The sequence below is a fragment of the Peromyscus maniculatus genome, chromosome 16 (assembly GCF_049852395.1).
Source record: "Peromyscus maniculatus bairdii isolate BWxNUB_F1_BW_parent chromosome 16, HU_Pman_BW_mat_3.1, whole genome shotgun sequence".
In the NCBI taxonomy this organism is placed as follows: Eukaryota; Metazoa; Chordata; class Mammalia; order Rodentia; family Cricetidae; genus Peromyscus; species Peromyscus maniculatus.
Genome location: NC_134867.1, coordinates 16,417,731 through 16,442,625, shown reverse-complemented (window position 1 = coordinate 16,442,625; position 24,895 = coordinate 16,417,731). Strand labels below are relative to the sequence as shown.

Here is a 24,895-nt window from a genome sequence, read left to right as displayed (position 1 = left end):
TCTCTACTCAACCGATAACAGGAGAGACAGCTGTGCTCCAAGTGCTGGGGACTAGACCCTCAAGCTAGCTGACTATCAACATCAGCCAAATCAATATCAATTGATATAAATACATCTAATTATTCAGAGAGGTTCGAACGGACAGTGTGAATATGCACATTGTCAAATGCTCCCCCCAAATCTCTCACAAATCAAATCAGTTCCTAGTGTCATCTAGGGGCCTCTAGCTGAAACTGTGCTTTGCCTCTCTGAGAAACATTACAGGAAACGGCTCAAGGAAGTTCTTACTACAACTATTACAGGGAGAGCGCCAGGGGTGGAAAGCGCTTTACAGTTACCCCCTTATTTCTCACAGCCTGTTTAGTATGTCACTTTACAGAAGAATCCTGAGTGGCTGACTTAGGGTTGCCTAGTCATTAAGTGAAATGGCAGGTGTGAAGTCGGAGGCCATGCCTAGACCCTGACTGCTCGGGTGTGGTCAGGATGCTGCCCACAGCTTTACTCTGGACTGCTTTGATTAGGGCCTTAGGGAAAGAGTTTCAGCCGCTTTAGTACCCAAGATGAGTTATGCTTCTCCAAACAACTAATTCTTCTGTGCATTGAAGAGCCACTGTGATTTGTAAGACCAGTCAAGTATCCCTTCACCTTATTTTGTTCACTCACCTGAGGGTATAGTTCACCATGGGAGTCATGTCTGTCCTCATCCTTGGATCTGCTTGGTCCATCCTTTACTCCTGTGCTCTCTTCAGCCCGGGTTAGTCTAAAGCTATCATGTTGTGATCTGCCCTAAACACTTCCTCTAACTAAGCGAGTTAATGTGTAAGTAAACAAAGGGATGGAGGCAAGCCGCGGTCCCTCCAGAAACTGGGGGAGAGCACTCTGCCCCCCCTTTTTTTTTTCAGAGCACTCTTAATGGAACAATTTGTATAATTCCAGATCCAAGTCTCCATGATGTTCGATGGCCAGTCGGCTGTTGAAGTGCACCCCAAAGTCAGCGTGGATGACCTGAAGGCCTTCACGTCCATCAGCTTGTACATGAAGCCTCCGGCAAAGCAGCCGGGGCAGGCTGGGAGCTGGGCAGCAGATCAGTTTGTCCTCTACCTCGGAAGCAAAAACGTAAGCGCACAGCGGAGGATTTAGCGGAGAGAGTGTTGCCCTCCGCCTGGAACAGAGCTGTTGAAAAAAAGCAAACAAGGGCTGGAGAGATGGCTCAGAGGTTAAGAGCACTGACTGCTCTTCCAGAGGTCCTGAGTTCAATTCCCAGCAACCACATGGTGGCTCACAACCACTTGCAATGAGATCTGGTGCCCTCTTCTGGCCTGCAAGGACACATGCAGGCAGAACACTGTATACACAATAAATAAATAAACCTTTAAAAAAAAAAAAAAGAAAAGAAAAAAGCAAACAAGTCTCCACTGTGACAGTACGGGCCAGAAATCATTTTAATGGCGGGACACAAGCTGTGACCGGAGGGCAAGAGATTCCAGGAATAGGGGTAGTATGTGGGAGATTACTTCCTGGCGGCATCCCATCACTGACTTGAGTGAGTCTGAACAAAGCGTTTGAAAGGCCTTTGGAATAACTATAGCCTCCGTTTGTCAGTGCTGAATCCTGCTTAAAGGTGCGTAAGGACTGGTTTTGTCCAGGTACGGGATCCCTAAGCTAACCTGACAGTGCTGGCACGCTTCCAGCAGCCTTCACATTCCCATGAGCCTTCAGTAGTCCTCGCCTCTCCTCACCCTCCACCAGTGCAGCCAGCCCTTAGAGATAGCACAGAGTCAGCACACTCTGATGCAGACCCGGGGAGGGTAGAAACCGGGAGCAGATGCCAGTCTAGCAGCAGCTTGGAGGGGCAATTAGGGCCAGAAGATGCTTGGAGGCAGCAGCTCTTTGGACCTGTAATTGTGCTTTGCAGAAACGAAACAGATGATAGATACCCTTTGTGTGGATTATCCTTATTGATTTTATTGAAGTGACTTCTTGATATTTCAGGCCAAAAAAGAGTACATGGGTCTCACAATCAAAAATGATAACCTGGTGTACGTTTATAACTTGGGGACCAAAGATGTGGAAATTCCTCTGGATTCCAAGCCTGTCAGCTCCTGGCCTGCTTACTTTAGTATTGTCAAGATTGAGAGGTAAGGCGAATCCATGACAAGTGGCTGATGTGCCCATTTCCTAAGAAGTCTATACACACACACACACACACAGAGAGAGAGAGAGAGAGAGAGAGAGAGAGAGAGAGAGAGAGAGAGAGAGAGAGAGAGAGAGAGAGTCTTCTCATAGATGGGATATGCTTTTTTTCTTTTTTGTCTTACTCCTTTTCTTCCACTGTTCCCATATTCCTTCCCAAACACCTGAGTGAAATGTAAATACTAGAAAAAAAAAATGGTTATTTCTAAATAGCAACCTGATTATCAGATGGTTTTACCTTGCTGTAAGTTAAATTTTAAAATTAAGATGTCTGTTTTTCTACTTTCCTCCAGTAGTGGATATTCTGTATGTGCGCAACAATATGATACAATCAAACACCTATTTTTTTAATGGAGTAACATTAACATTGACACAATGAACGTATTTTCTACAAATGGCCACGCTGAAATGAGTGACAGCCCTTTCTGTCACCAGGGTAGGGAAACACGGGAAGGTGTTCTTGACAGTGCCCAGCCTCAGCAGCACAGCGGAAGAAAAGTTTATTAAGAAGGGGGAGGTTTCAGGAGACGACTCCTTGCTGGATCTGGTCCCCGAGGACACTGTGTTTTATGTCGGCGGGGTGCCTGCCAACTTCAAGGTAAGCTATACAGCTGGCTTAGTGCAAATCTGCTGTGGCTCTTTCATAAACCTATAAACCCTAAATGACTGGGGTTGGGGAGTCGGGTGCCACTTCAAGAGCTCAGTTCGATGGGTGGTAGAATTCGGGAGCAGAATCGATCTGTAAGTCTGGTGTCTCCATCTGGCCTCGACTACCCATATTTTCAAAGTCTGATACTTTCAAGTCACAGCTAATGCTTGAAGATTAACTAGTACCACTTTGTAACTAAATGTCATTACAAAAAAAATATATTACAGAAAACTGTAATTTTATAATGATGTTTTGTAATGACGTTTTGTAATGTCATAATGTAAAGGTAATAAATGTTACTCCCAGGTAAGAATTAGTATTCTCTGCTACTAGAATATTTGTAGCTTAGAATGCCACTGGCTTGGATCTAGATTTCAGCATTGCACATGGCAGTTTCAAATACTGTTACCTGAAATATACAAGCACAATATAAAACATACGAGATGAGAAAGGGTAAGATCTAAGGGAGAGTATGAGACCTGACGGAGAGAGGATAAAGGAAGGGCCCAAGAGAGGAGAAGTCGGTATCGGGCCTCCCATTCAAGGACTTGCTTACAGTTGTGGGCACATTGTTGACCCTCTCTTGAGAATTACTCTATCTTTGTATGAGACCAGGAATACCCACTTCACAGAATTGGTGTGACAATGGTTTTCACTGTGAATTTGTTGACAAGGGTATGTAGTATACAGAGTCCATACCCAGTCAGCACCCTTTCTCCACTAAGATATGTGAAACTGACAAATCACTGTTTACGTAAGTGGCCTGGCATACTGCAGCAAGCTCTGGTGTGGAGAGATGTTCATGCCAGGGGATGGGTCCGTCTGAGTCCCTGTTCCAAAGTGTCCGTGTGCAACATGACCATGGGGTAATTGATTTCATCTCTCGGTCCCACAGCTCCCTGCCAGCTTAAACCTGCCCAGCTACTCAGGCTGCCTGGAACTGGCCACTCTGAACAATGATGTGATCAGTCTGTACAATTTCAAGCACATCTATAATATGGATCCATCTAAGACAGTGCCCTGTGCCAGGTAAGAGACCGTTAGGAGCTTGAAGACCTTCCATAGTCAGGCATGGGCAGTGGACAGGAAAAGCAGTATGTGTGAAGCTGGGTGGGTGTCAGGCCTGCAAAATGTGCTTCCGTTTTCCTCTGCCACAGATGAGCATGCGCACCATTAAAATTAATTTTTCTTCCTCTTTTTTGCATTTGATTTAGGATTCTAAGGTCAGGGGTTTCCTTGAATATTTCAACTATCCTAGTATAGAATGGGGAAGAAACTCATTTAAAACAGTCCATTTGATTCATCTATATTGTATCTTCCCTGTGGACAACAGGGCTTCACTTACATGCCACCAGGACGATGGAAGATGTTCTAAACATGGGTTCACGGGTCTCACTGGAGAAGCTGTAACCAAACCTGTAACACCCAGTGACCCTGTGTTCCGTTTCAGGGATAAGCTGGCCTTCACTCAGAGCCGGGCTGCCAGCTACTTCTTCGATGGCTCTAGTTATGCTGTGGTGAGGGACATCACGAGGAGAGGGAAATTTGGCCAGGTGACTCGTTTCGACATCGAAGTTCGAACACCAGCTGATAACGGCCTCGTGCTTCTGATGGTCAACGGGGTGAGTGAACATGGAAGCCCTACTTACTCCCCTGTATTTCCTTTGCTCTCCGCTATCCATTTTTCCAGGAACTACCCCACCCACCCCACCAGGTGGGGTGCTCCAAGCCATCAAAATGAATATCTAGTTTAGAAAGGAAAATTGGATTTATTTTTCTCCAGGGAAGTTCTGATAGCATTAAATAAAAGCAGTCCTGAGAGGCACTTCTCCACACCTCAATTTCAATATATATTAAATATACCCTTTCATAATAACAAAAAAACTCAGCACTAAGATCTAGTCTATATTAAGATATTCTCCTTATAAGTAATATATATATATATGTGGCAAAATCTCATAAGCATGTCATGAAACACTCAAAAGTCGTAAGAAAAACAATGAAAAATATTAAATAAAGAAATTTTAAATTTAATATAAATATATAAATTAAATATATGTAAATTTAAATATAAAACATTTAAATATAAATACTTATTTTTAAATAAAATGGAATTTATTTTCATTTACTAATAATATAGAAACCTAAACTTGCTAAAAATATCTTATTAATAATAACAATGTTAGTGAGAATGATATAATAAAATGTACTGTTCCTGAATTTCTTTTTCTACTCTGTGACACAGTGATTCAAAAATGACATCCTAACCCCAGTTTTTATCATTACTGTTTTATTGGCTGTCAAAACTAGATAGAATTCCTGCCCCAAATAAAATGTATATACATATATATATGGCATATATTATTAGCTGTACCTACTAAATCATACACATTTTTAAATTTCATGCTCCACCTGGCCCAGGTAATCTTTGCTAGTTGGCTGGTTCATTTTCTCTCCTCATGTCAGTTCTTCTGAGCAAATCAGATACTCTATTATCTTGTGAACTTTAATAAAATTGCTCCAAACCACTAAATGTCTTCTTTGAAAGATTTTTTAAAACAGATTAGAAATCTTTTCTCATAAAAAAAAAAAATTGAAAGTACAGACATGACTTAATACTGTGACCAGAAACTGAAGCTTTCCATAAGCTGATACAGTCACTCAATTATGCTGGGATTTTCTGTGGACATATAAAACTGAAAAATCAATATATATTCCAAAGATGGAAAAAAAATAGTATAGATGTAGGAGATGTAAGAGAGTTTACAAAAAATAAAAATAAAAAAAAACACCCCACTAATTATGCCAACTAATGGATGGGATTTGGGGATTTCCTGTAGCATTTCCACACCTGCACAAACCAGACCTGGGGTGTCCCACCCCACTGTTCTTAGTACTTCTCTCTCCTCCTTTTTCTCCCCCTCTCTAGAGCCCGAGAGTTCCAAAATGAGAGTTTTTTATAGATAGTACATTTTGTTGTTTTCATCACCAAAATCATTTAACAATAGAAAAACACACCCCCAAAATGTTTCCAAACATCATTTATCTATAGCATACTTTCTGAGAAAGAGAGGAAGGAGGGGTGGGAGGGAGAGCATGCTACTTTTTCATCCATGGTATAATTCCCTTTATCTTGAGGTGACATATTAACTCTGTTTTTTGAAATAGCCGGGTTTCATGCTACTGAAAGACACTTGTCATCACATATAAAGTTCAACAATTTAAAACAACACATTTCATAACAAAGAAAATGTCTTTTAAGTATTGTCAAAACTTCACAGGAAGTAACCAGCAGATACCTACCTGCCCCAAAGCATTTTCATATCACTCCACATCTCAGTACAAAATGATGGTCAAAATTCTATTTTTTTAAGTCATATCACCAGTAAACTCCACAAATAGGCCCAAAGAGGACACCTTGGGCCCTTCAATCCAGGAAGTCCTCACCAGCTATGTGAAATCTAGGAAAGTCTGGTACAACTGTGAAATGAAGTGCCAGGGTCAATAGTCTATGTCAAAGATGGCTGTCTGTATTTCAGTTGGGTTTTGGGTTTTGGATTTTTTTTCTAGTGGGTTGTTTTGGTTTGGTTTGGTTGTTTGGTTTTTCAAGACCGGGTTTCCCTGTATAACCCTGACTGTCCTGGAACTCGCTTTGTAGACCAGGCTGGCCTCGAACTCACAGAGATCCACCTGCCTCTGCCTCCCAAGTGCTGGGATTAAAGGCATGCTCCACCATGCCCAAATTATTTCAGATTTTTTAATGAACATAAATAAAAATTAAAACCTCTTCCCTCGACCTTAGAGATTGTTTCCCATGTCAAGAAATATACAAACTCAGCCGGCAGTGGTGGCACACGCCTTTAATCCCAGCACTTGGGAGGCAGAGCCAGGCGGATCTCTGTGAGTTCGAGGCCAGCCTGGGCTACCAAGTGAGTTCCAGGAAAGGCACAAAGCTGCACAGATAAACCCTGTCTCAAAAAAACAAAAAAAAACAAAAAAAAAGAAGAAAAAAAAGAAAAGAAATATACAAACTCCTTTCAAGAGATCACTTTTTGTAGAATGAAGACTTCACCATGATACTTTATTTTCCAAATTCATGTATCTATGAACCATCTTCTGAAATGAGAAACCCAGCCAGCAAGTTATTTGACAGTTGCTGAGTTATTTCTATTCTTTAACATCATCTGACCCAAGTTCATTCTAATCCCATCTTCATTTATCCAAATCCAGTCGCTCAATACAGAAATGACCTTCTTTTTCCTGTATCCATATTTGTTGGCACTTTGGAGGAACTCTTTAGCCTACCTCAAAATGATTTTTCAGTATTACTAATTTTCACCCTTAAATAAATACATTTGCATCTTTGGGGCTATTATATTTTCAAAAGTTGCTTAACAACAGGCAGTTGAAAGAACATGGTATATTCGACTTTGTCTTGAAGAATTTAAGGTCAATATTGTGCAATTTCCATGCAATGGTTTGTAGGTTAACATAAAAATTAAAGAAGATAGGTATTTCAAATTTCATGAAAATATTAGTGCTTTTATTAACATGTAAGAAGTAAGTGCTGATGGAGACATAATTGTTATTTTACTTATAGGAATTTCATGAGACTAATCTTCAAGGAATTCCATTAATAAAGAATTGTAATATCATTTCTCAAATTCAACTAAATCTGACTATTTCATAACAGTGGATGCTCCTATCTTCTGGTTTCTTTCTCTCTACAGAGCATGTTTTTCAGCCTAGAAATGCGCAATGGCTACCTACATGTGTTCTATGACTTTGGATTCAGCAACGGCCCTGTGCATCTTGAGGACACAATGAAAAAAGCCCAGATTAATGATGCAAAATACCATGAGGTATAGTCATTGTACTTCGGATGGGTTGGGTTTTAACTCTTAGACCAGGTGGCCAAATGCAGTGGGTGGGATAATAAATTAATACACCCACATCTGAAGAGCAATTCATGTGCCCTCATCTACTCCACCCCGGGAAAACACATGTTAAAATTTCTAACAAGAGTCACTGGAAGTTCCCTTTTCTTTAAAAGGGATTCATAGACCAAAAGTCTCTTTGTTAATCTTAAATGTCTTGCTTATAAATAGCGGACCAACAAAATAGTGTGTGTGTGTGTGTGTGTGTGTGTGTGTGTGTGTGTGTGTGTGTGTGTTGAACATGTTAGAATGCAGATACAAAGCCCTTATTACTTATACTTTAAGCCTCATTAATAGGTTATATAAGTAAATATAGAATTTTCTCTTGAACTTGTTCCCTAGAATGTAGAAATGCCTAGTGATTTTCCTCATGAAGAGGATCCCAAAAGTATGTTTGCTAGTCTTAAACCATATTCATAGTCTGTTGAAAATACCCTTTATCTACATCTTCAACAACTTTAAATATATAATTTAATAAGTCATATAAAAGATGTAATATCTTTTAAGTCAAACACAGATGCAGTTGCTAGCTAGCTGTTTTTCCTTTTTCAGTTCAGTGTCCAGAAGCTTCCTAAGGATGGCTTTCAGTAAAAGCAGAACTCAACTGTTGGTCTGACTAGCATTTTTACAGATTTGCTAGAACTGCGACTAGAACAGTGAGCTTGCTCAGAACAAAAGCCCTGTGCTTCCTAGAAACACAGGCGATATCTCTTTCAACTCTGCTCAGGAACTTGCTCACTGTCTTTTAAACAACAATTCCATGTTTATTTATGCGAATCTAGTAATTCAAAATAATACAGAAATGGTACCCAGAACTGACACCTTGATAGCATGCACTCTACAATCCAGAAAGCACCTGCTTAAGCATGTAGTGGTGCTGTGCAGGGGCTAGAGGGACTGGAAAGTGAGGAGTTGCCCACTGTGTGGACAGTTTTTACTGTAGTAGATGAATCAATTTTAGAGATCTGCTAAATAACATGATGCTAGTACAAATACCAATTATTAGAATTTATTGCTGGACATGTAGTTCCGTGATGGAGCACTGTCCTAGGCAAGTGACAGGCTTGCTATTTTAAACACTTTTGCAGGGATAGTCATGCACATCCATGCACCCACATGCGACCTGGGTTCCATTCCCAGCACCACAAAAGAAAATACATCTTGTTGGGAGGACAGATCTTATAATGTTATGTGTTATACACACACAGAGAGAGAGAGAGAGAGAGACAGAGACAGAGACCACAAGGGGGTACAATGAAGCCATAAAACTTTAAGAAATACTAGATATTGTTAACTTGATTGGGCTGGTGATATAGTGGGTATTTTCATATGTCTAAACTTCACAAATTATATAACCTGTTTAAATATGGGCAGTTTTATAATCAGTGATACCTTAACCAAGCTTTTTAAAATTTTTTTAAAGAAGATAGATGCTTTTAAGTTCTTTGTAGATCTTCTCAGAAGAGGAAGGAGAAAACAAACAAACAAACAGAAATAACAGGACTTCTAGAAAAATTTAGCCTGTGCTAGTTCCTTTCCCAGAAAGGGATGGATCCTTCCCCTCAGAAATATAAACTGCTAGTTCACATCACATAAACCATAGTTTTCATAACTGTGAATAAAAGGGAAAATCTATTCCCTATCTTGTGAACAAAGAAGAACACAGGTGGTTAGAAACAGGATAGTTAAAATATACTAAAATTTTATTTTAAAAAACCCTAATTGTTAAACAGGCTTACAATGCCTTGTTTCCTCCAGATCTCAATCATTTACCACAATGACAAGAAAATGATTCTGGTGGTGGACAGACGGCATGTCAAGAGCATGGATAATGAAAAGAAGAAAATACCTTTCACGGACATCTACATTGGAGGCGCCCCCCAAGAAGTTTTACAGTCCAGGTACAGCTCTTTCGTTACACGGCTTTCCACTGCTCATGATCGACTGATGAGTTTGCAATACCCAGGAGAGGTCCGATGAGAGGCTTGAGCGTCCTGGCTCGCTACTTTTACTCACCTGCACAGGTATAGACAGACATAGCCGCGTCTCCACCGGCCCCCTGCAGCCAGCCTATGGCCGCCTTAGATCAGCATCTCCTGTGTGTAATTTACAGATTTCATTAATAGAACATTATTTTAGAACACTCTCCTACAGTGTTGCTCAAGGAGAGGAGGAGGAGGAGGAGAGCATAACGTATCATGTTGAAGATGAAATGGTTTGTATACTTTCACTTTTCATTTAGTCTTGAAACTTATTTTGAGCTCTTCAATGGTGACTGGCAGTGTGTACCTTCGGGAGGGTATACCCGAGGCCATGGTTTGTGTGTGCTGACACATTGTTCTGGTGGATTCGATAATTCAGCTCTTACTGTGCATTAAATGCATAGGAACAGAGCTGGAGAGATGGCTCAGCGGTTAAGAGCATTGGCTGCTTTTCCAAAAGACCTGGATTTGATTCCCCACACCCACACGGCAGCTCACAACCGTCTGTAACTCCAGTTCCAAGGGGATCCAACAACCTCTTCTGGCCTCCACGATCCATGAACACGGCGCATAGATATACACACAGGCAAAATACCCAGACAAAAAAAATTGAAATAAATAAATCTCAAAATAAATAAATTCCATCTACGTCACCTGATTGTTATAAAGATAGCAATTGATAATGTAAGTTAAAACTTTTTGAGAACTTATAAAGAGGTAAGCAAGTTGTCTCGACTTGGAGCTCAGTCTGCTCCACACAAGGGTTTGCCACAGCTCTATGCTTATCCAAAACAAGCGTGAGACTAGAGATGGTTTTAAAGCCACTGTGATTGTAAGTAAGCAGAGCTCTAGTATATATGCCATGCGGCTTACCAGCACAGCCGTGCCAGTGAGGACTGATTTCCTTTTCCAGGACCCTAAGAGCACATCTCCCCCTAGATATCAACTTCAGGGGCTGCATGAAGGGTTTCCAGTTCCAAAAGAAAGATTTCAATTTACTGGAGCAGACAGAAACCCTAGGAGTTGGTTATGGATGCCCAGAAGACTCTCTGGTAAGTACCATTCAGTCAAGAGCTTTTCCCCAGGTAAACATAGCACTTTCTACAGCTAGATCAACCCTTTTCTGCTTCTCCGGGTGCCTCTCTGCTGCCAGGAGAAGGAAAACTCATTAAACTAGAAAGGCTTGTGGGACACCCCTGTCACCTATATCCCTGCTCCAGTTTCCAGTGGGTGGGGCATCCGAAGCCCAGAGAGGCTGTGCAAATGCTATTGGTCACTGGGGTGTAAGAAATGGGCGGAGCTGAAACCCAGCCGCTGTAGGAACACAGCTAGCGTGCCTGAATTCCAGCGAAAAGAAAACCCGAAACTCAAACAGCTTACACAGCAGGCGAGGCTCCTTGTATACGAAAACTGACACACATGTTCCACAATTACCACAAACACTGCATTTCCCTTTCCTCGTGCAGATATCTCGCAGAGCATATTTCAACGGGCAAAGTTTTATTGCTTCGGTTCAGAAAATATCTTTCTTTGATGGCTTTGAAGGGGGTTTCAATTTCCGAACGCTGCAGCCAAACGGGTTACTGTTCTACTATGCTTCAGGGGTAAGTACTTGTTTCCCTCTGAGGGTGCTTTGTGTGGCTGCTTTGTCTATCAGAATCAAGTTTTATGCATGTTAAAAAGTGAATTTTTTTATTCAGATTTTGACTCACAAATACACAGAGACTATCAGATGTTAAATATGCAATACACATATTTTAAATATAATTATCTTATTAAATCTTTGAGAATGTTATACAATGTATTTGATCATTCTCTCTCTCTCTCTCTCTCTCTCTCTCTCTCTCACACACACACACACACACACACACACACACACACACACACACACACGTTCCTTCCCCTAACTCTTCCTGTTTCATTCCACCTCCCTCCCTACCCCCAACCAGTGTCCTCTTTTTAATATATATAAAACCCTTCAAGTCCAAGTCTATTTTGTGCTGCCCATGTACTCCTGGGTATGAAGCCTTCCACTGGATCATTGACCTACCAGAGGCCTACCCTCAAAGAAAATGGACTCCCTCCTGAAGAAGCCATCAACAGACCACACCTCCTCAGTTGGGGTGGGCCTCACAAACCCCTTCCTCTCATGCTAGAATGTTGACTGGCTTGAGGTTTTACAGGTCCTGTTGAGGCAATCACAGGTGCCATGAGCTCATGAGTGTAGACGACACTTTGACTTCAGATTTCCCCAACCTCTGGCTCCTACAGTCTCTCCACTCCCCCTCCCTCCATGGTCCAGGAGCCTCAAGGGGAGGGAAGTGACACAAAAGTCCCATGAACTTACATTCTGAAAACTTTGACTAGCTGTGAGTTTCTGAGTTGACTGCCCTCCACTGCACAAAGAAACTTTGTAGATATAACCAACCGTCTTATTAAATAAGAAACACAGAACCAATGCAAAGACGAAAGCCAAGAGATCAGAGCTAAAAGCCTTACTCACCTGCTGCAGCTAACCTCTTTAGCCAAGAGACCTCTCCGAAAGAGACCTACTTCCTGTCTGTCTTTATATAGACTTTCTGTTCTGCCTTCTCATTGGTTGTAAACCCAACCACATGACCGCCTCGTCATGGTCTGTCTGTACAGACCTCCAGGTCTTCTATGGTTGGTATTGAGATTAAAGGTGTGTGTCTCCAATGTCGGCTGTATCCTTGAACACACAGAGATATACCTAGCCCTGCCTACCAAGTGCTGGGATTAAAGGTGTACACCACCAGTGCCCAGCTTTTGCTATGGCTCTAATAGCTCTGACCCCCAGGCAACTTTATTTATTAACATGCAATTAAAATCACATTTCAGTACAAATAAAATACCACCATAAAACTTCTCTGAGGACATCTAAGAACCAACCATACTAATCTATGGGTATTGAGATAAAAATCAGAGGGCATAGTTAGATGATACTATGTCTGTTTAGCTGAGTGACAGTGGTAAGTTCACCCCTGGGGCCTGTGAGCTCCCAACCATAGGTTCTCAGCCAGATTGACAGTACTGGGCATGTGTTTCCTTCTATGGAGCAGGCCTTAAATCCCGCCAGAAAGCAATTGGTTACCTCCATAACATGCAGGCCACTATTGCAGCCATAGACATATCTTCGTGTGGAATTCTGTTCTGCCGCTCGGGAGCTGATGGACAGAATTCAAAGAATCTGTAGACTCAATTGTGGAAAATTCTATCTTTATTTTCTCCAGCTGAAATAACATTGTCTTCTATTTTTTAATATGGCAACAAACCACAGTAGTGTTAGCAGTACCTCTAACTCTGTCACTCAACGGAATTACACATGTTTTTCACTTGACATTGCAGTTGACACAGACATTTGAAAATATCATTTTTGTTCATGTCTGCTAGTTTCAAAATGTAGAAGCTGTCAGGTCTATTAAATCTATTATTTAATGTCTTTATAAGGAAGAATATTACCATATATCACCAATTCCTTGTTTTACCATCTTGAGAGCAATATTTCAATGTACTAGATAGCCTTCCTATTCATGTGTATTTTGCCCTAAACATTTTAGGATATTGCTTTATGAAGGAAACCACATATATCCACAACCTGTTCGAAGTACCCATGGCACCATAATAACAATAACCTCTCCATATAAGAACAAAGACATGTGTGATTTAATTTATACATTAGAAAGAAGTTACACTCTTCTTTGCCTTTGGATTTACAACAGCTTACAAAACTTATGTCAAAATATGGCTCAGGGACCAAGAACCGGCCTCACATGCATGAAGCCCTGGTTCAATCTTCATTCCCATGAAAATAAATAAGATCTGTAGAAGATTGGCGAAGCTAAGATTCAGCGTCTGTATCTTGCTCGGCCTTGTTACAATTTTTGGAAGCAAACTTTGCTTTTTACAGATACCTGTATCTGTCACCTTCGTTTGGATATATTGGGAGAGTTAACATGTGCATGTACACATGTGTGCTTATGCATGTGGAGGCCAAAGGACAGCCTCAAGCATCATTCTTCCTCAAGTGCCATCCACCTGGAGCTTGTTTGGTTTTGGTTTTGTCTCTCAGTGGCAATGTGGCCAGTGAACCCGGGTCTCCATCTCCCCAGTGCTGGGATTACAAGTGTGTGCCACCATGCCCAGCTCTTTGCGTGGGTTCTGGGGATCAAATGGGGTCCCCATGCTTGTACAACAGGCCTTTCGTAGACTGCAATATCATCCCAGCTCTGTCACTTTCATTTTCAAGGTAATTTTAATCAATAGCACCCATGGGAATTTACAGAGAGCATTTTGTAGAACTTTTGCCCTCAAAGCTTGCCTTCGATTACCCTGGTTCTTTAATAATTTTCTGTCACAGCCGGCTGTTTTTGTATGCAGTTGGGGTTTGTGGACGGGCAGCTGACTTTAGAAGTCAGCGTGCATGTAAAGAATGGGAAACATTGTCATCCACCAGTGTTTTAAAATAAGCAGTACACAAATTCAGAAAAGAAGTAATTTCTGCTTGAAATTACTTGAAAGGAAGGTCTCTTCTATCTCAATGTATCAAATAAGTGAAGCACTTAAAAAAACATACAAGTGAATTAACTCCAGCTCCTTCATCTAGCTACATCCTCCAGGAGGCTGAAATACTCTCTTTCAAAGGGATCACATGAGACTGATATGGTAGAAATGCTTTGGCCAGGAAAGTCATTGAGACTAAACCAACTCTTGGCATGACAAAATCACCAAAGGGTTTCAGTTCAAAATATGGGAGTATCTTTTTTTTCCATTGAAATATGTGTGTGTGTGTGTGTGAGAGAGAGAGAGAGAGAGAGAGAGAGAGAGAGAGAGAGAGAGAGAGAGAGAGAGAGAGAGAGAGAGAGAGACTACAAGTATATTCCTCCTATGTGTTGAGGTCAAAGCACACCTCTCAGGCATCAGTTCTCACCTTCCACCACCATGTTTGGAGGCAGCAGGATCTCCCTTGTTTTTGACACTTCCGTGTGGACTCCAGGTGTGCAACACTTCTATCTACATTTCCTGTCTCACTATAGTATTACCGTATTACAGATGCATGCTACTGGACCTGGTTTTTACATGGATTCTGGGGTTCTGAATTTAGGTCATCAGACTTTCAGGGCAAGCACATTTACCTACTGAGTCAGCCCTGAAACATGTCTACTTTTATAAGCAGCATTTACACAGGCCAAAGTGTTTAGTTGTTGCTATTCACAGAAACTATCCTACTGGCAAATTTTCTGCTCACGGGATATTAAGCAATACCATCAAGTGACTTTTGAAAACATGTCCAGTTTTTATCCTGAGATTCCCACTTAAATACCTGTGCTTGTATTTCAGTCTGATGTGTTTTCCATTTCCCTGGACAATGGGACTGTCGTCATGGATGTAAAGGGCGTCAAGGTTAAGTCGGCAGACAAGCAGTACCACGATGGGCTGTCCCACTTCGTCATTACCTCCATCTCACCCATGAGGTAGAGCTCCTCCCTTCCTGTACCTCCCACCAGGACCTTAATTTGCAGGGTGTGCTCCTGTCAAATGTCGCTGCGGCTCCTAAGCTTTTCTAGTGTTGCAAAAAAAAGTGATGGAAGGAACAGCTTGCCTTCTTCCCCAAAGGATGCTATTCATGTTCAAGAGACACCAAAGAAACCATCAGAAAGTTGTTTAACAAATGCAGACTCTTTGGTGGTGGAGGGGGGTCAATATGAAGATCAGTTTTCATCTCTGCCCTGGCAGTGCACACTTATGCTGCTTGGTGAATGGAGTATGGCACAGAGAAGGGTTCAGCAAATACTGGCCATGTTTAAATTTTGGACCTAAACAGTAAAGGATGTTACATGTATGGCCCCATTTTAAGAGCTCCGACTTCATCTTTAAACTGTGTATTACTGAATTTCTTTTTCATAAAACAAAATTATTTTGGAGTAAGAAGTAAGCCTCTGAGGAAGACTGCTGCTGCCCTGTCTCCTTGTGTAGAACACCCCCCATCAAAAGCAAATGGTGGTACAGTTTCTGTAGACTCTGTTCCTAGTGATCAGCCCCAGTGTGCTGTGCAAGGAAACTGGCCTCGCGTACATGTGATGGTTGCCAGAGGTGTGCTCTGGTTCCCCCTACAAAACTCTCACCACGGAGATTTAAATTCCAGCCTCCGTGTGGAGAGCCCTCCTTGCACACAGGCGTATTTAGCCATTTCCCCCTGGGCCTCCTGAGGAATCTGTCTTTTCATTCAGGAGAGGTTTCATTTCGCCCCTGTGAGAGAGCCTGCCTGTCTGGTGAAACGCAGCGGTGGGGTAAAATGGGCCGTGCGTGAAGACTCTTTCCTTTGCAGATACGAACTGATAGTAGACAAAAGCCGACTCGGAAGTAAGAACCCGACAAAAGAAAAGGTGGAACAGACTCAGACAAGCGAGAAGAAGTTCTACTTCGGGGGCTCACCCATCAGTCCCCAGTATGCTAACTTCACCGGATGCATAAGCAACGCCTACTTTACCAGGTACGCTGTTTTTCACCGGCAAATGTGTCTGATGGGTCTTGATCAATACCGTAGTGAAATGTTTACATTAGTGGAATTGATAATTATGAATCTTACAGTCCTTAGCAGCTAGTAATGAAAAGTTCATGTGCTTAAGCAACTGATGTATGTGGGTTTGTAAGTCTCTTGCTCTTTGATTCCCGTCTTGCTGTGGCTAAGCAAGCCTTCATTTTCTCCACCTGCAAAATACAGATAACAAAGGCACCTGCTTGGCAGGCCTGTCATAGAAATACATGAGACAATACGTATTAAGGCACCTTGCACAGCACCTGGTGTATAACAAGCTACAAATATGATGCAATTATTTTTGTGCTGGCTATTAATAATAAACTATAGATAAGCATACCAAAAATCCTTGTTCAGAGTTTAAGGTCTTCTTAATGTCATGCCTAACTTCAAACAAAGCCACTGATCGAGATCCTTAAGAGACAACAGAGGCTCTGGGGATACAAGAACAAGCAAGGGAGAAACTGGACACAGACGAAGAGACACAGGCATAGCCCATCCAGAGTCTCGAGGAAAAGACACCTGTCAGTCAGAATGTGGAGTGCCAAAAAGTAGTGTTAGTTAACGGAACGGTAATTGTAGGATTCCTGTTAAGATAGGTAAGGATCCAGCACACAAACTCAAGATGATACACACATACACACACGTACATTTCCACTGCCACCGCTTTTTGCCATAGTTTTCATTATGTAATTATGGACAGCATTTTTAGGATGATCTTTCCTCTTACACACACAGGTTGGATAGAGATGTGGAAGTGGAAGATTTCCAGCGCTATTCCGAAAAGGTCCACACTTCACTGTACGAGTGTCCCATTGAGTCGTCGCCACTGTTCCTCCTTCACAAGAAAGGAAAGAACTCCTCAAGACCTAAAACAAATAAACAGGTAACGGCTGCCACCATGCGGAAGTCACAGTTGCCCTTGCGCTCTGCATGTACAACTCCAGGCACAGTGGCCTTGTAGAACCTGCCCTCGCTGACGCGTGTGCGCACGTGGGAGAGGGTTCTTGCAGTGGCTTACCAGATGTGCTGCACCAGGGGTTGTTCTCAGAGGAGCTGGGTCAGCTGTTTACTTCCACTTCTAATGGTTTTTCATTAAAGGCAATCAAAATAGCACTGCTCTTAATAGTGCGTGTGTGCGTGTGCGTGCGTGCGTGCGTGCGTGCGTGCGTGCGTGCGTGCGTGCGTGCGTGCGTGTGTGTGTGTGTGTGTGTGTGTGTGTTTAATGTCCAGCACTATAACTTTCCACTATAATCTAATTTCAGTAATAATTCTAAGCCTTTGTTGCAATATTGAAAATCATTAAAGTTTGTTTTAACTTCTCAACCTTTGTGTTCCTCCCCCTACACGTGGATGTGGACTCTCCTTCCTTAAATACTGAGCTGTAAAATTTCATCTCTGACCGCTGTTCTTTCTTATTTACTCATGCACATTATCTGGTTCCGTTACAAATGGAAGCCCCGGTCCCTCCCCATTCTCTTAGTATAATACTTCCTGTCTCCTTCTTGGTGCAGTTTTAGCAATGCTCTGTCAATGCTTCTGCCTCTGCAACAGCTTCCACACAGAGTTCCTTGTTTCACTTTGTTGTTGTTGTTGTTGTTTGAGACAGGGTTTCTCTGTGTAATTTTGGTACCTGTCCTGGATCTCGCTTTGTAGACCAGGCTGGCCTCGAACTCACATAGATCCACCTGGCTCTGCCTCCCGAGTGCTAGGATTAAAGGCGTGCGACACCACTGCCCGGCCTTGTTTCTACTTTGCTCCCACACCATCTGTTCTGGGCACGGCATCCAGACCCATATGCATGTAAACCATACCAGGCACTCCTCTAATCAAAGTTCTCCCACCCCCAGTGCACTCAGGAGAAAAGCCAGAGCCCCTACAGTTCCCGCCAGGTCCTGTGTGATCAACACACCTTCCGCTCTGTTCATCTCTTTCCCTTGCTCACCTCACTCACTCTTCTCCCCCACCAGCCCTTTACCAAAACTGACCACATTAGCCCCTACCTTAGAGTGTTTATTCAGCCTCTTCCATCCCCCTTCCGCTCTTCTCTCAGATCTCAAATCTGCACAATTTCTCCTCGGCCCCCCTCTAGGGACCTCTCCTTTACTCAGTGAGACCTACCTTAGCTGCCTATCCAGTACTGCAGCCTACCTGCTGCCTCTCACCAATACTGTCCATAGTTTTGCCTTTTTCTGGTTGTTCTTTTTCCGTACGGGATAAAGTGTAACTTACCAAGCTTCATGTAGATTATGAAGATGTATCTTCAGTAGCTGCCAAGAAAAACATGTCACCTCTGTCTTAAATGTTTGTTTGTTTGACACAGGTTTTTCTCTATGTAAACCTGGCTGTCCTGAAACTCACTCTGTAGTCCAGACTGACCTTGAACTCACAGAGATCTGCCTGCCTCTTCCTCCCAAAAGTGCTAGCTAGAATTAAAGGCATGTGCCACCACACCCAGCCCTGATTTAAATTTTTATCAAATTTGCATTAAAGGGCTTGGATTATAATAATTTATTTTCACAATCACTTCCTCTGAGTGCATAGTTGAATAAATTTTTAGAAGAGATTCCAGGAGATAGAATTACTGGATCAAGGCAAATCATTGCCACGAGCCACAAGAATATATTATAGAGGTTCAGCTGTATATAATAAGCTATACCTTGACTGACCAAGCTATACTTCCAGAGGAAGCCATTTATCAAGGAATATTTGGTGTTATTTATCTTATTAATACATATCAGCTGTCTTCTGCTATGAAATTCTTGTGCACCCATATACTACTAGGCCATATTGGCAAACAACTAAGCTTCTCAGACCTGCTGATCCACTAGGTAACTAACACCCCTGCAGGGCCTAGGAGATTGACAGGCTATAGATGCATAGCTTTGTTTCTTGTGCAAATGAAGCTCAGACCATCCCTTGCCTTCAAGCCTGGTATCATGGCAGAGCAATTGACTCAGGACAGTAGGGCTTTTTTGCATAACCAGGTGCGGTAAGGACTGAAGCGGAATTCCAGAGGCAGACAGAGCCAAGTAGCCAGAGAGACAAGAACAAGGAGAATTTCTGTAGATGGTGAGCAGAGCCGCGTGGCCAGGAGAGAAAGGACCAGGAAGTTTCTGTAGATGGTAGACAGAGCCACATGGCCAGACAGAAGAGAAAAAGGCAGGGTTTCTGTAGATAGTAAGGCAGATCTTTTGTAGAGTTTTCTCAGAGCCAAGAGTAAGGAGCAAGGAAAGGAAGATGGAGGATGAAGGAACAGAAGATGAGGATGAGATCGAAAGCACAGGAGCTTAGTTATTACTAGGGCTATGAGGGGACAGGAAAAGAAGGGACAAAGAGGAACTGAGTGTCAGGACAGGACTGAAGCTGTATGAATAGAATTTTATCCTAGAGAAATAAAGTAAATGGATATAGAGCATAGTGTACATAGATTCTTTTCCCGCAGATAACCCCACGCCAGATGTAGCGTCTTCCCTTGGACTCTGAGAGGAATCTTCTCAGGGCAAGTCCCTGGGAAAATTCTGTTAAATCATGTTCCCAAAGAGGTAACACTAATTTTATATTTCTCCACAAGTCCTTGACAAAACCTGTCTTAAAAAACTGTGTTCCAGGCTTAAAGTTTTTTCAGGCATTTTAAGATATGCTTTAAGATGAACTGGGAAATTTTCATATGTAACATAATAGTGAACAGTTTGTTCACTGATGGGATCACTATGGGTATCTGGTCAACCACTCTTTTCTGAGAACTGACTCCCTACCCACTGTCTAGGTCCTGTGGTTTAGGACTGTGACACCCACTTCTCTGGATATAGGTGATCGGACCAGTATTTATCCCCTGAACTGAGCAGGACTAGAAAATCATCTTCCTTGTGAAGGAACCCAAGGAAGCTGTTCTGATCATTGACTACAGATCCTGTAAGCTTTAGAGCACTGTGTCAGCCATGGACAAAGAAAGGGGCTTTCTAGAAAGAATAAAAGCCAGAAGACTGCCCTAAAGAGAAAAGAGAGAGTGAGAACAAGATACGGGAGACAGAGACAAAGAGAGACAGACAGAGAGCTCTGAGATACCAGAAGCCTCCACAAAGCAAGGACCTAGATTCTGTCCAGTCCCGAATTCCTGTTTAGGACCCTACTCTAGTATGTCTTCTGTTGGGCTGCCTGAGAAATCGCCTTGTCTTTATCACAACTGCCTGCTTTTTCTTTGCTCACTCAACTAGTTGCTGTTATCTGGCCCACATAAAATGGTGATGAATTAAAAGCTGATGCCACTAGCAGGGTTGTAACTCATATGCTCTAAAAGAAGGAGACCACCCTGGCAAAGGCAAGATCTGAAGGGGTTCCCCAAGAATCCCCATGCATGTGCCCATAAAGACAATAAGCTGAATGTCTTTATTGTATAGCAGTATGTAATTCAGCTATAACTGGTCTTTTTCATCATTATCAAGAGCATATATCCACAGAAAATTGAGAGTATTTGGTTGCTGTACAGAAAGAGACCAGAGTTCATTCAGTTTTGCAGCAGACAAGCCCCCACACTGAAACAGAGAAAGGCTGGTCAGTTAGTACAGTCACAGTCCATGTCACGCTATGCTTGCTCAGCCTGGGAGTCCAATTTAGTTCTTTAACTGAGTGTGAAAGAGTGAGATCCCTTCCACTGAAACAGGAGGGTGGGGAAAATCCATAACTCCTAACCCCTTCCATTTTCCAAGCCTTATACAAAGCATCTCTATCAGGCCCCTCTCCTTGAGACAAACATGTCTATGTTTCCCATTGTAAGATTCTGACAAGACTAGACTATAATGAGGGTTTAGAAGAAACTTGTAAGATGAATTGCTAAATGGTCTTATTAATAAAAAAAAAAAAAAAAAAAAAAAACCCGAAGCCAGATGCTGAGGTTAAAACTGACAGATCAGAGGAATAGGAGAAGCCACAGCCAACCTCACCTCACCAACTCCTCAGCTTCCAAAGAGACCTACTTCCTGTATACTCATGCCTATATGCATTTCTGACCCTGCTCTCTCACTTCCTCTCTCCACCCAGCTATATCACTTCCTCTTTCTGCCCACCTCTATTACTTCCTGCCTGTCTGTACAGACCTCCAGACCTCCATGGTTAGTGCTGGGATTAAAGGCATGTGCCACCATGCCTGGCTCTGTTCCCCATGCGGCCTTGAACTCAGAGATCCACATGGATCTCTGCCTCCTGAATGCTAGGATTAAAGGCACATGCTACTGTTGCCTGACTTCTGTGTTTAATATAGTGGCTGGCTTTTTCCTCTGATCCTCAGATAAGTTTTATTGGAGTGCACAAAGAAAATATCACCACAGAAACTTCTTCATCTACATTAGAGCCTCACTTTTGGTCATTCTTGGCTTGAAACTGTGCTTTTTTTTTTTTACTCTTTTGGCTCTATTCTCTTTGGGAGCCTGCCACGCAGCTCCCAAACAAATATGCACAGAGACTTATTACTTATAAATGCCCAGCCTTAGCTTGGCTTGTTTCTAGCCAGCTTTTCTTAAATTATCCCATTTATCTTTTGTCTCTGGGCTTTTACCTTTTTCTATTTCTGTATACCTTTCATTACTTCTTACTCCATGGCTTACTATGTAGCTGGGTGGCTGGCCCCTTGTGTCCTCCTCTCTTCCTTTTCTCATTCTTTGATCTCCTCTTCCCAGATTCCTCTTCCTATTTATTCTTTCTGTCTGCCAGCCCCACCTATCCTTTCTCCTGCCTTGCTATTGGCCATTCAGCTCTTTGTTAGACCAATCAGGTGTTTTAGACAGGCAAAGTAACACAGCTTCACAGACCTAAAAGAATGCAACACATCTTTGCATCATTAAACAAATGTTCCACAGCATAAACAAATGTAACACATCTTAAAATTATATTCTACAACATAAAACTATGGTAATTATTTGTAGGTGAGCATATGGACCCCAAACTAAAGATAATTAGGTGCATTTCCTCCATCAGAAGGGAAACTTGGCCTCTAGCAATGAATCACTGAGTCCTGTGAACTTTGTGAGGAAGGAAAGGGGGATGCTGGGATCGGGTAGGCTTTCCTTTAGGACATTGTTAGTCTTTGAGCCCCATCTCCCTTTCTCCAACTCAGCTCCCACTATGAGACTCTCCACTGCCAGAGTCTTTAGAAGAGCCGCTGCCCTGGGACCAGCCCTAGCACAGCCCATCTGTACCTAATTAGCCTTGCACCACATCTGGATTCCAAGGATAGTTACAGAACAGCACTGAGTTTCTTAGAGGTTGCTTTGCTCATAGGAGATTAAGAGTTGTATGCCATTCTTTTTAATCAGAGTGGTGTTTCCAGAAACCTCACATCACTTTGTTCTGCTGGTTAAAAATAAATAAATAAGTAAACCTTCCCAGAACAACTGTGGGCTTTGTTTGTTTGTTTGTTTGTTTGTTTGTTTGTTAATGTGTGTAGATCTGACACTTCAGCAGGAATTCAGGAGGGGTTAACAAGCACATTCAATAATACTGAACATCTTACAAGGCTCTCTAGCCCTTCCTGCTGCCAAACATCTCTCCTATCAGCTCCCTGAGTAGGTCAGATCTGACCACTCCCTGCTTTAAAACCTATGTGGCTCCTCATTGCCTAAAAACAAAACTCTCCCTGTAGCCCATCATCTAAAGAGCTTTTTCTCTGTCACCAACTCGATCCCCAGTTTCCTTTTATAGACTTGTTTCTCCAAATTGATTATCAGTTCTTAAAAACTGACAGTCATCTCTCACCTTCCTAGTCCCTACCACATAGCACCCACAGAATGCCTACCACATAGCACCCACAGGATGCATGCAGGAACATTGATTTTCTTTTATCTCCACCTCTACCCATCCAATAAATGTTTGCTTTGAATAGTGAATAAATTATTACATACTTGATTTTATTCACATTTTTATTTTACATCAGAAATAGACTACATAATCATTTAATATTATCCAATAGTTTCATAACACTACATTTCAGCATCAGCAGGGCAATTTGAAAAGCATAACAAATCATCAAAGAAAAGATTTTTGTATTTTATATTTTAAAATGCTGTTTTATATTGATTCTATCACACAAAGTTTCTTTACATAGTCTGTTGCCAAAAAATAATTCTAAATATTTTCCAGCTTTTTAAAGATTTATTTGTATGTATGAGTGTTCTAACTGCATGCATGTCTGTGTACCATGTACACCTCTGGTGCCCAAGGAGATCAGAAGAGGTCTTGAGATCTCGTGGAACTGGAGCTAATGACTGCTGTGAGCTGTCGTGTGGGTGCTGGGAACCACACCCAGGTGCTCTGGAAGTGAAGCCAGTGCTCTTAACCACTAACCCACCTCTCCAGCCCCGATCTCTCAACTTTTTACACAGCGTATATAAATAATACTGTATGTTAATGTGATGTTGCAGCTGTGTGAAGATTTTATTGGCTGATTCTCTCAAGGCTGTTTTATTGCCGACTGTTATTGTATGCATTGAGTTTGAGTGACAGAGCAGTTGTCTCTGAAGCTGCACTTTCACGTGGTTTTTAATCACAGACTAGAATTCTGGGTCTGCTAACGTGCTGTGTGGTTATCGTTGCTGTTGCTTGTTCATGATGCTAGAGGGAAAAGTAGCCTGCTATTTCATGAGCGGGAAACTCACGAGTAACGGCCACTTTGCTAACTCCGTGTTCTCATTAAGGGTAAAGACGTTGCGTACTCAATTTTGTTACCGGCTGTGCCACTTTCCATCTCTCCACTTCACTTCTTTCCGACAGGGGGAGAAAAATAAGGATGAACCTTCTGCATGGGATCCTGTTGGCCTGAAGTTCCCAGAGCGGAAGGCTCCGAAAGACTCTCACTGCCACCTCTCCAGCAGCCCCAGAACAATAGAACATGCCTATCAATACGGAGGCACGGCCAACAGCCGCCAGGAGTTCGAACACGTACAAGGAGACTTTGGTGAAAAGTAAAGGAGTGCACTGCCTTCTGGGAGACGCGTGCCATGCTCTGTCCTCCTCTGTCACCGCCACTTTCTCCTCCCTTCCCTTTATGTGTCCTCCTAATCCTGTCATTTTTTTCCTTGTCAAACTATACACTAAACAATATGTGATTCCTTCTTTCCAAGAAATCGTGCTCACACTTTCTCTCCAAGGAGACAGCACATAGAACAGCATTCTCGCAGTTTACCAAGGTTGCTAGAAGAAGAGGCGTCTTAATCAGGGGGGGAGTTCCAAAGGGCTCATCTGCTGACTTGACGTCCCCTCCCCTCCCCTCCCCCACATAGATGGCATTCAGATTGTGAATGAGCATGCACCTAAACCTCTAGTGATCCAGAGACCTGGAAAATATAAATGTCCTTGTCCATCTGCGGCCCTCCAGCTGCCCCAAACCCCATTAATTCTTCACAAATCCCTAATGACTCTGTGTTATTAAAAATTACTTTTCATAGTGTTTATGTACCCAGCAGGCAAAATCAGTGTTTTTTGTATTCTTCATGAAGGAAACTTAAAAAAATGTGACTTACCCACACTTGGAGCTAAAGTTCTAGGCAGGTTTCTTCACACACATATTTCCACCCCCTTGGGTGGC

General features: G+C 42.3%; 1 protein-coding gene across 2 annotated transcripts in view; it reads left to right on the top strand.

Moving 5' to 3' along the window:
* The window catches only part of Lama4 (laminin subunit alpha 4), a 152,172-nt gene that overhangs the window by 112,195 nt on the left and 15,082 nt on the right, over nucleotides 1-24,895 (top strand). For both annotated transcript variants that reach the window (XM_016002796.3, XM_042262061.2), the window contains exons 19-31: nucleotides 937-1,116; nucleotides 1,993-2,138; nucleotides 2,629-2,791; nucleotides 3,738-3,871; nucleotides 4,293-4,464; nucleotides 7,573-7,704; nucleotides 9,538-9,680; nucleotides 10,675-10,813; nucleotides 11,228-11,365; nucleotides 15,120-15,253; nucleotides 16,108-16,272; nucleotides 17,056-17,203; nucleotides 24,082-24,272. In XM_016002796.3, coding sequence (XP_015858282.1) covers nucleotides 937-1,116; nucleotides 1,993-2,138; nucleotides 2,629-2,791; nucleotides 3,738-3,871; nucleotides 4,293-4,464; nucleotides 7,573-7,704; nucleotides 9,538-9,680; nucleotides 10,675-10,813; nucleotides 11,228-11,365; nucleotides 15,120-15,253; nucleotides 16,108-16,272; nucleotides 17,056-17,203; nucleotides 24,082-24,272 — 1,985 coding nt within the window. The remainder of the gene's footprint in view (nucleotides 1-936; nucleotides 1,117-1,992; nucleotides 2,139-2,628; nucleotides 2,792-3,737; nucleotides 3,872-4,292; nucleotides 4,465-7,572; nucleotides 7,705-9,537; nucleotides 9,681-10,674; nucleotides 10,814-11,227; nucleotides 11,366-15,119; nucleotides 15,254-16,107; nucleotides 16,273-17,055; nucleotides 17,204-24,081; nucleotides 24,273-24,895) is intronic.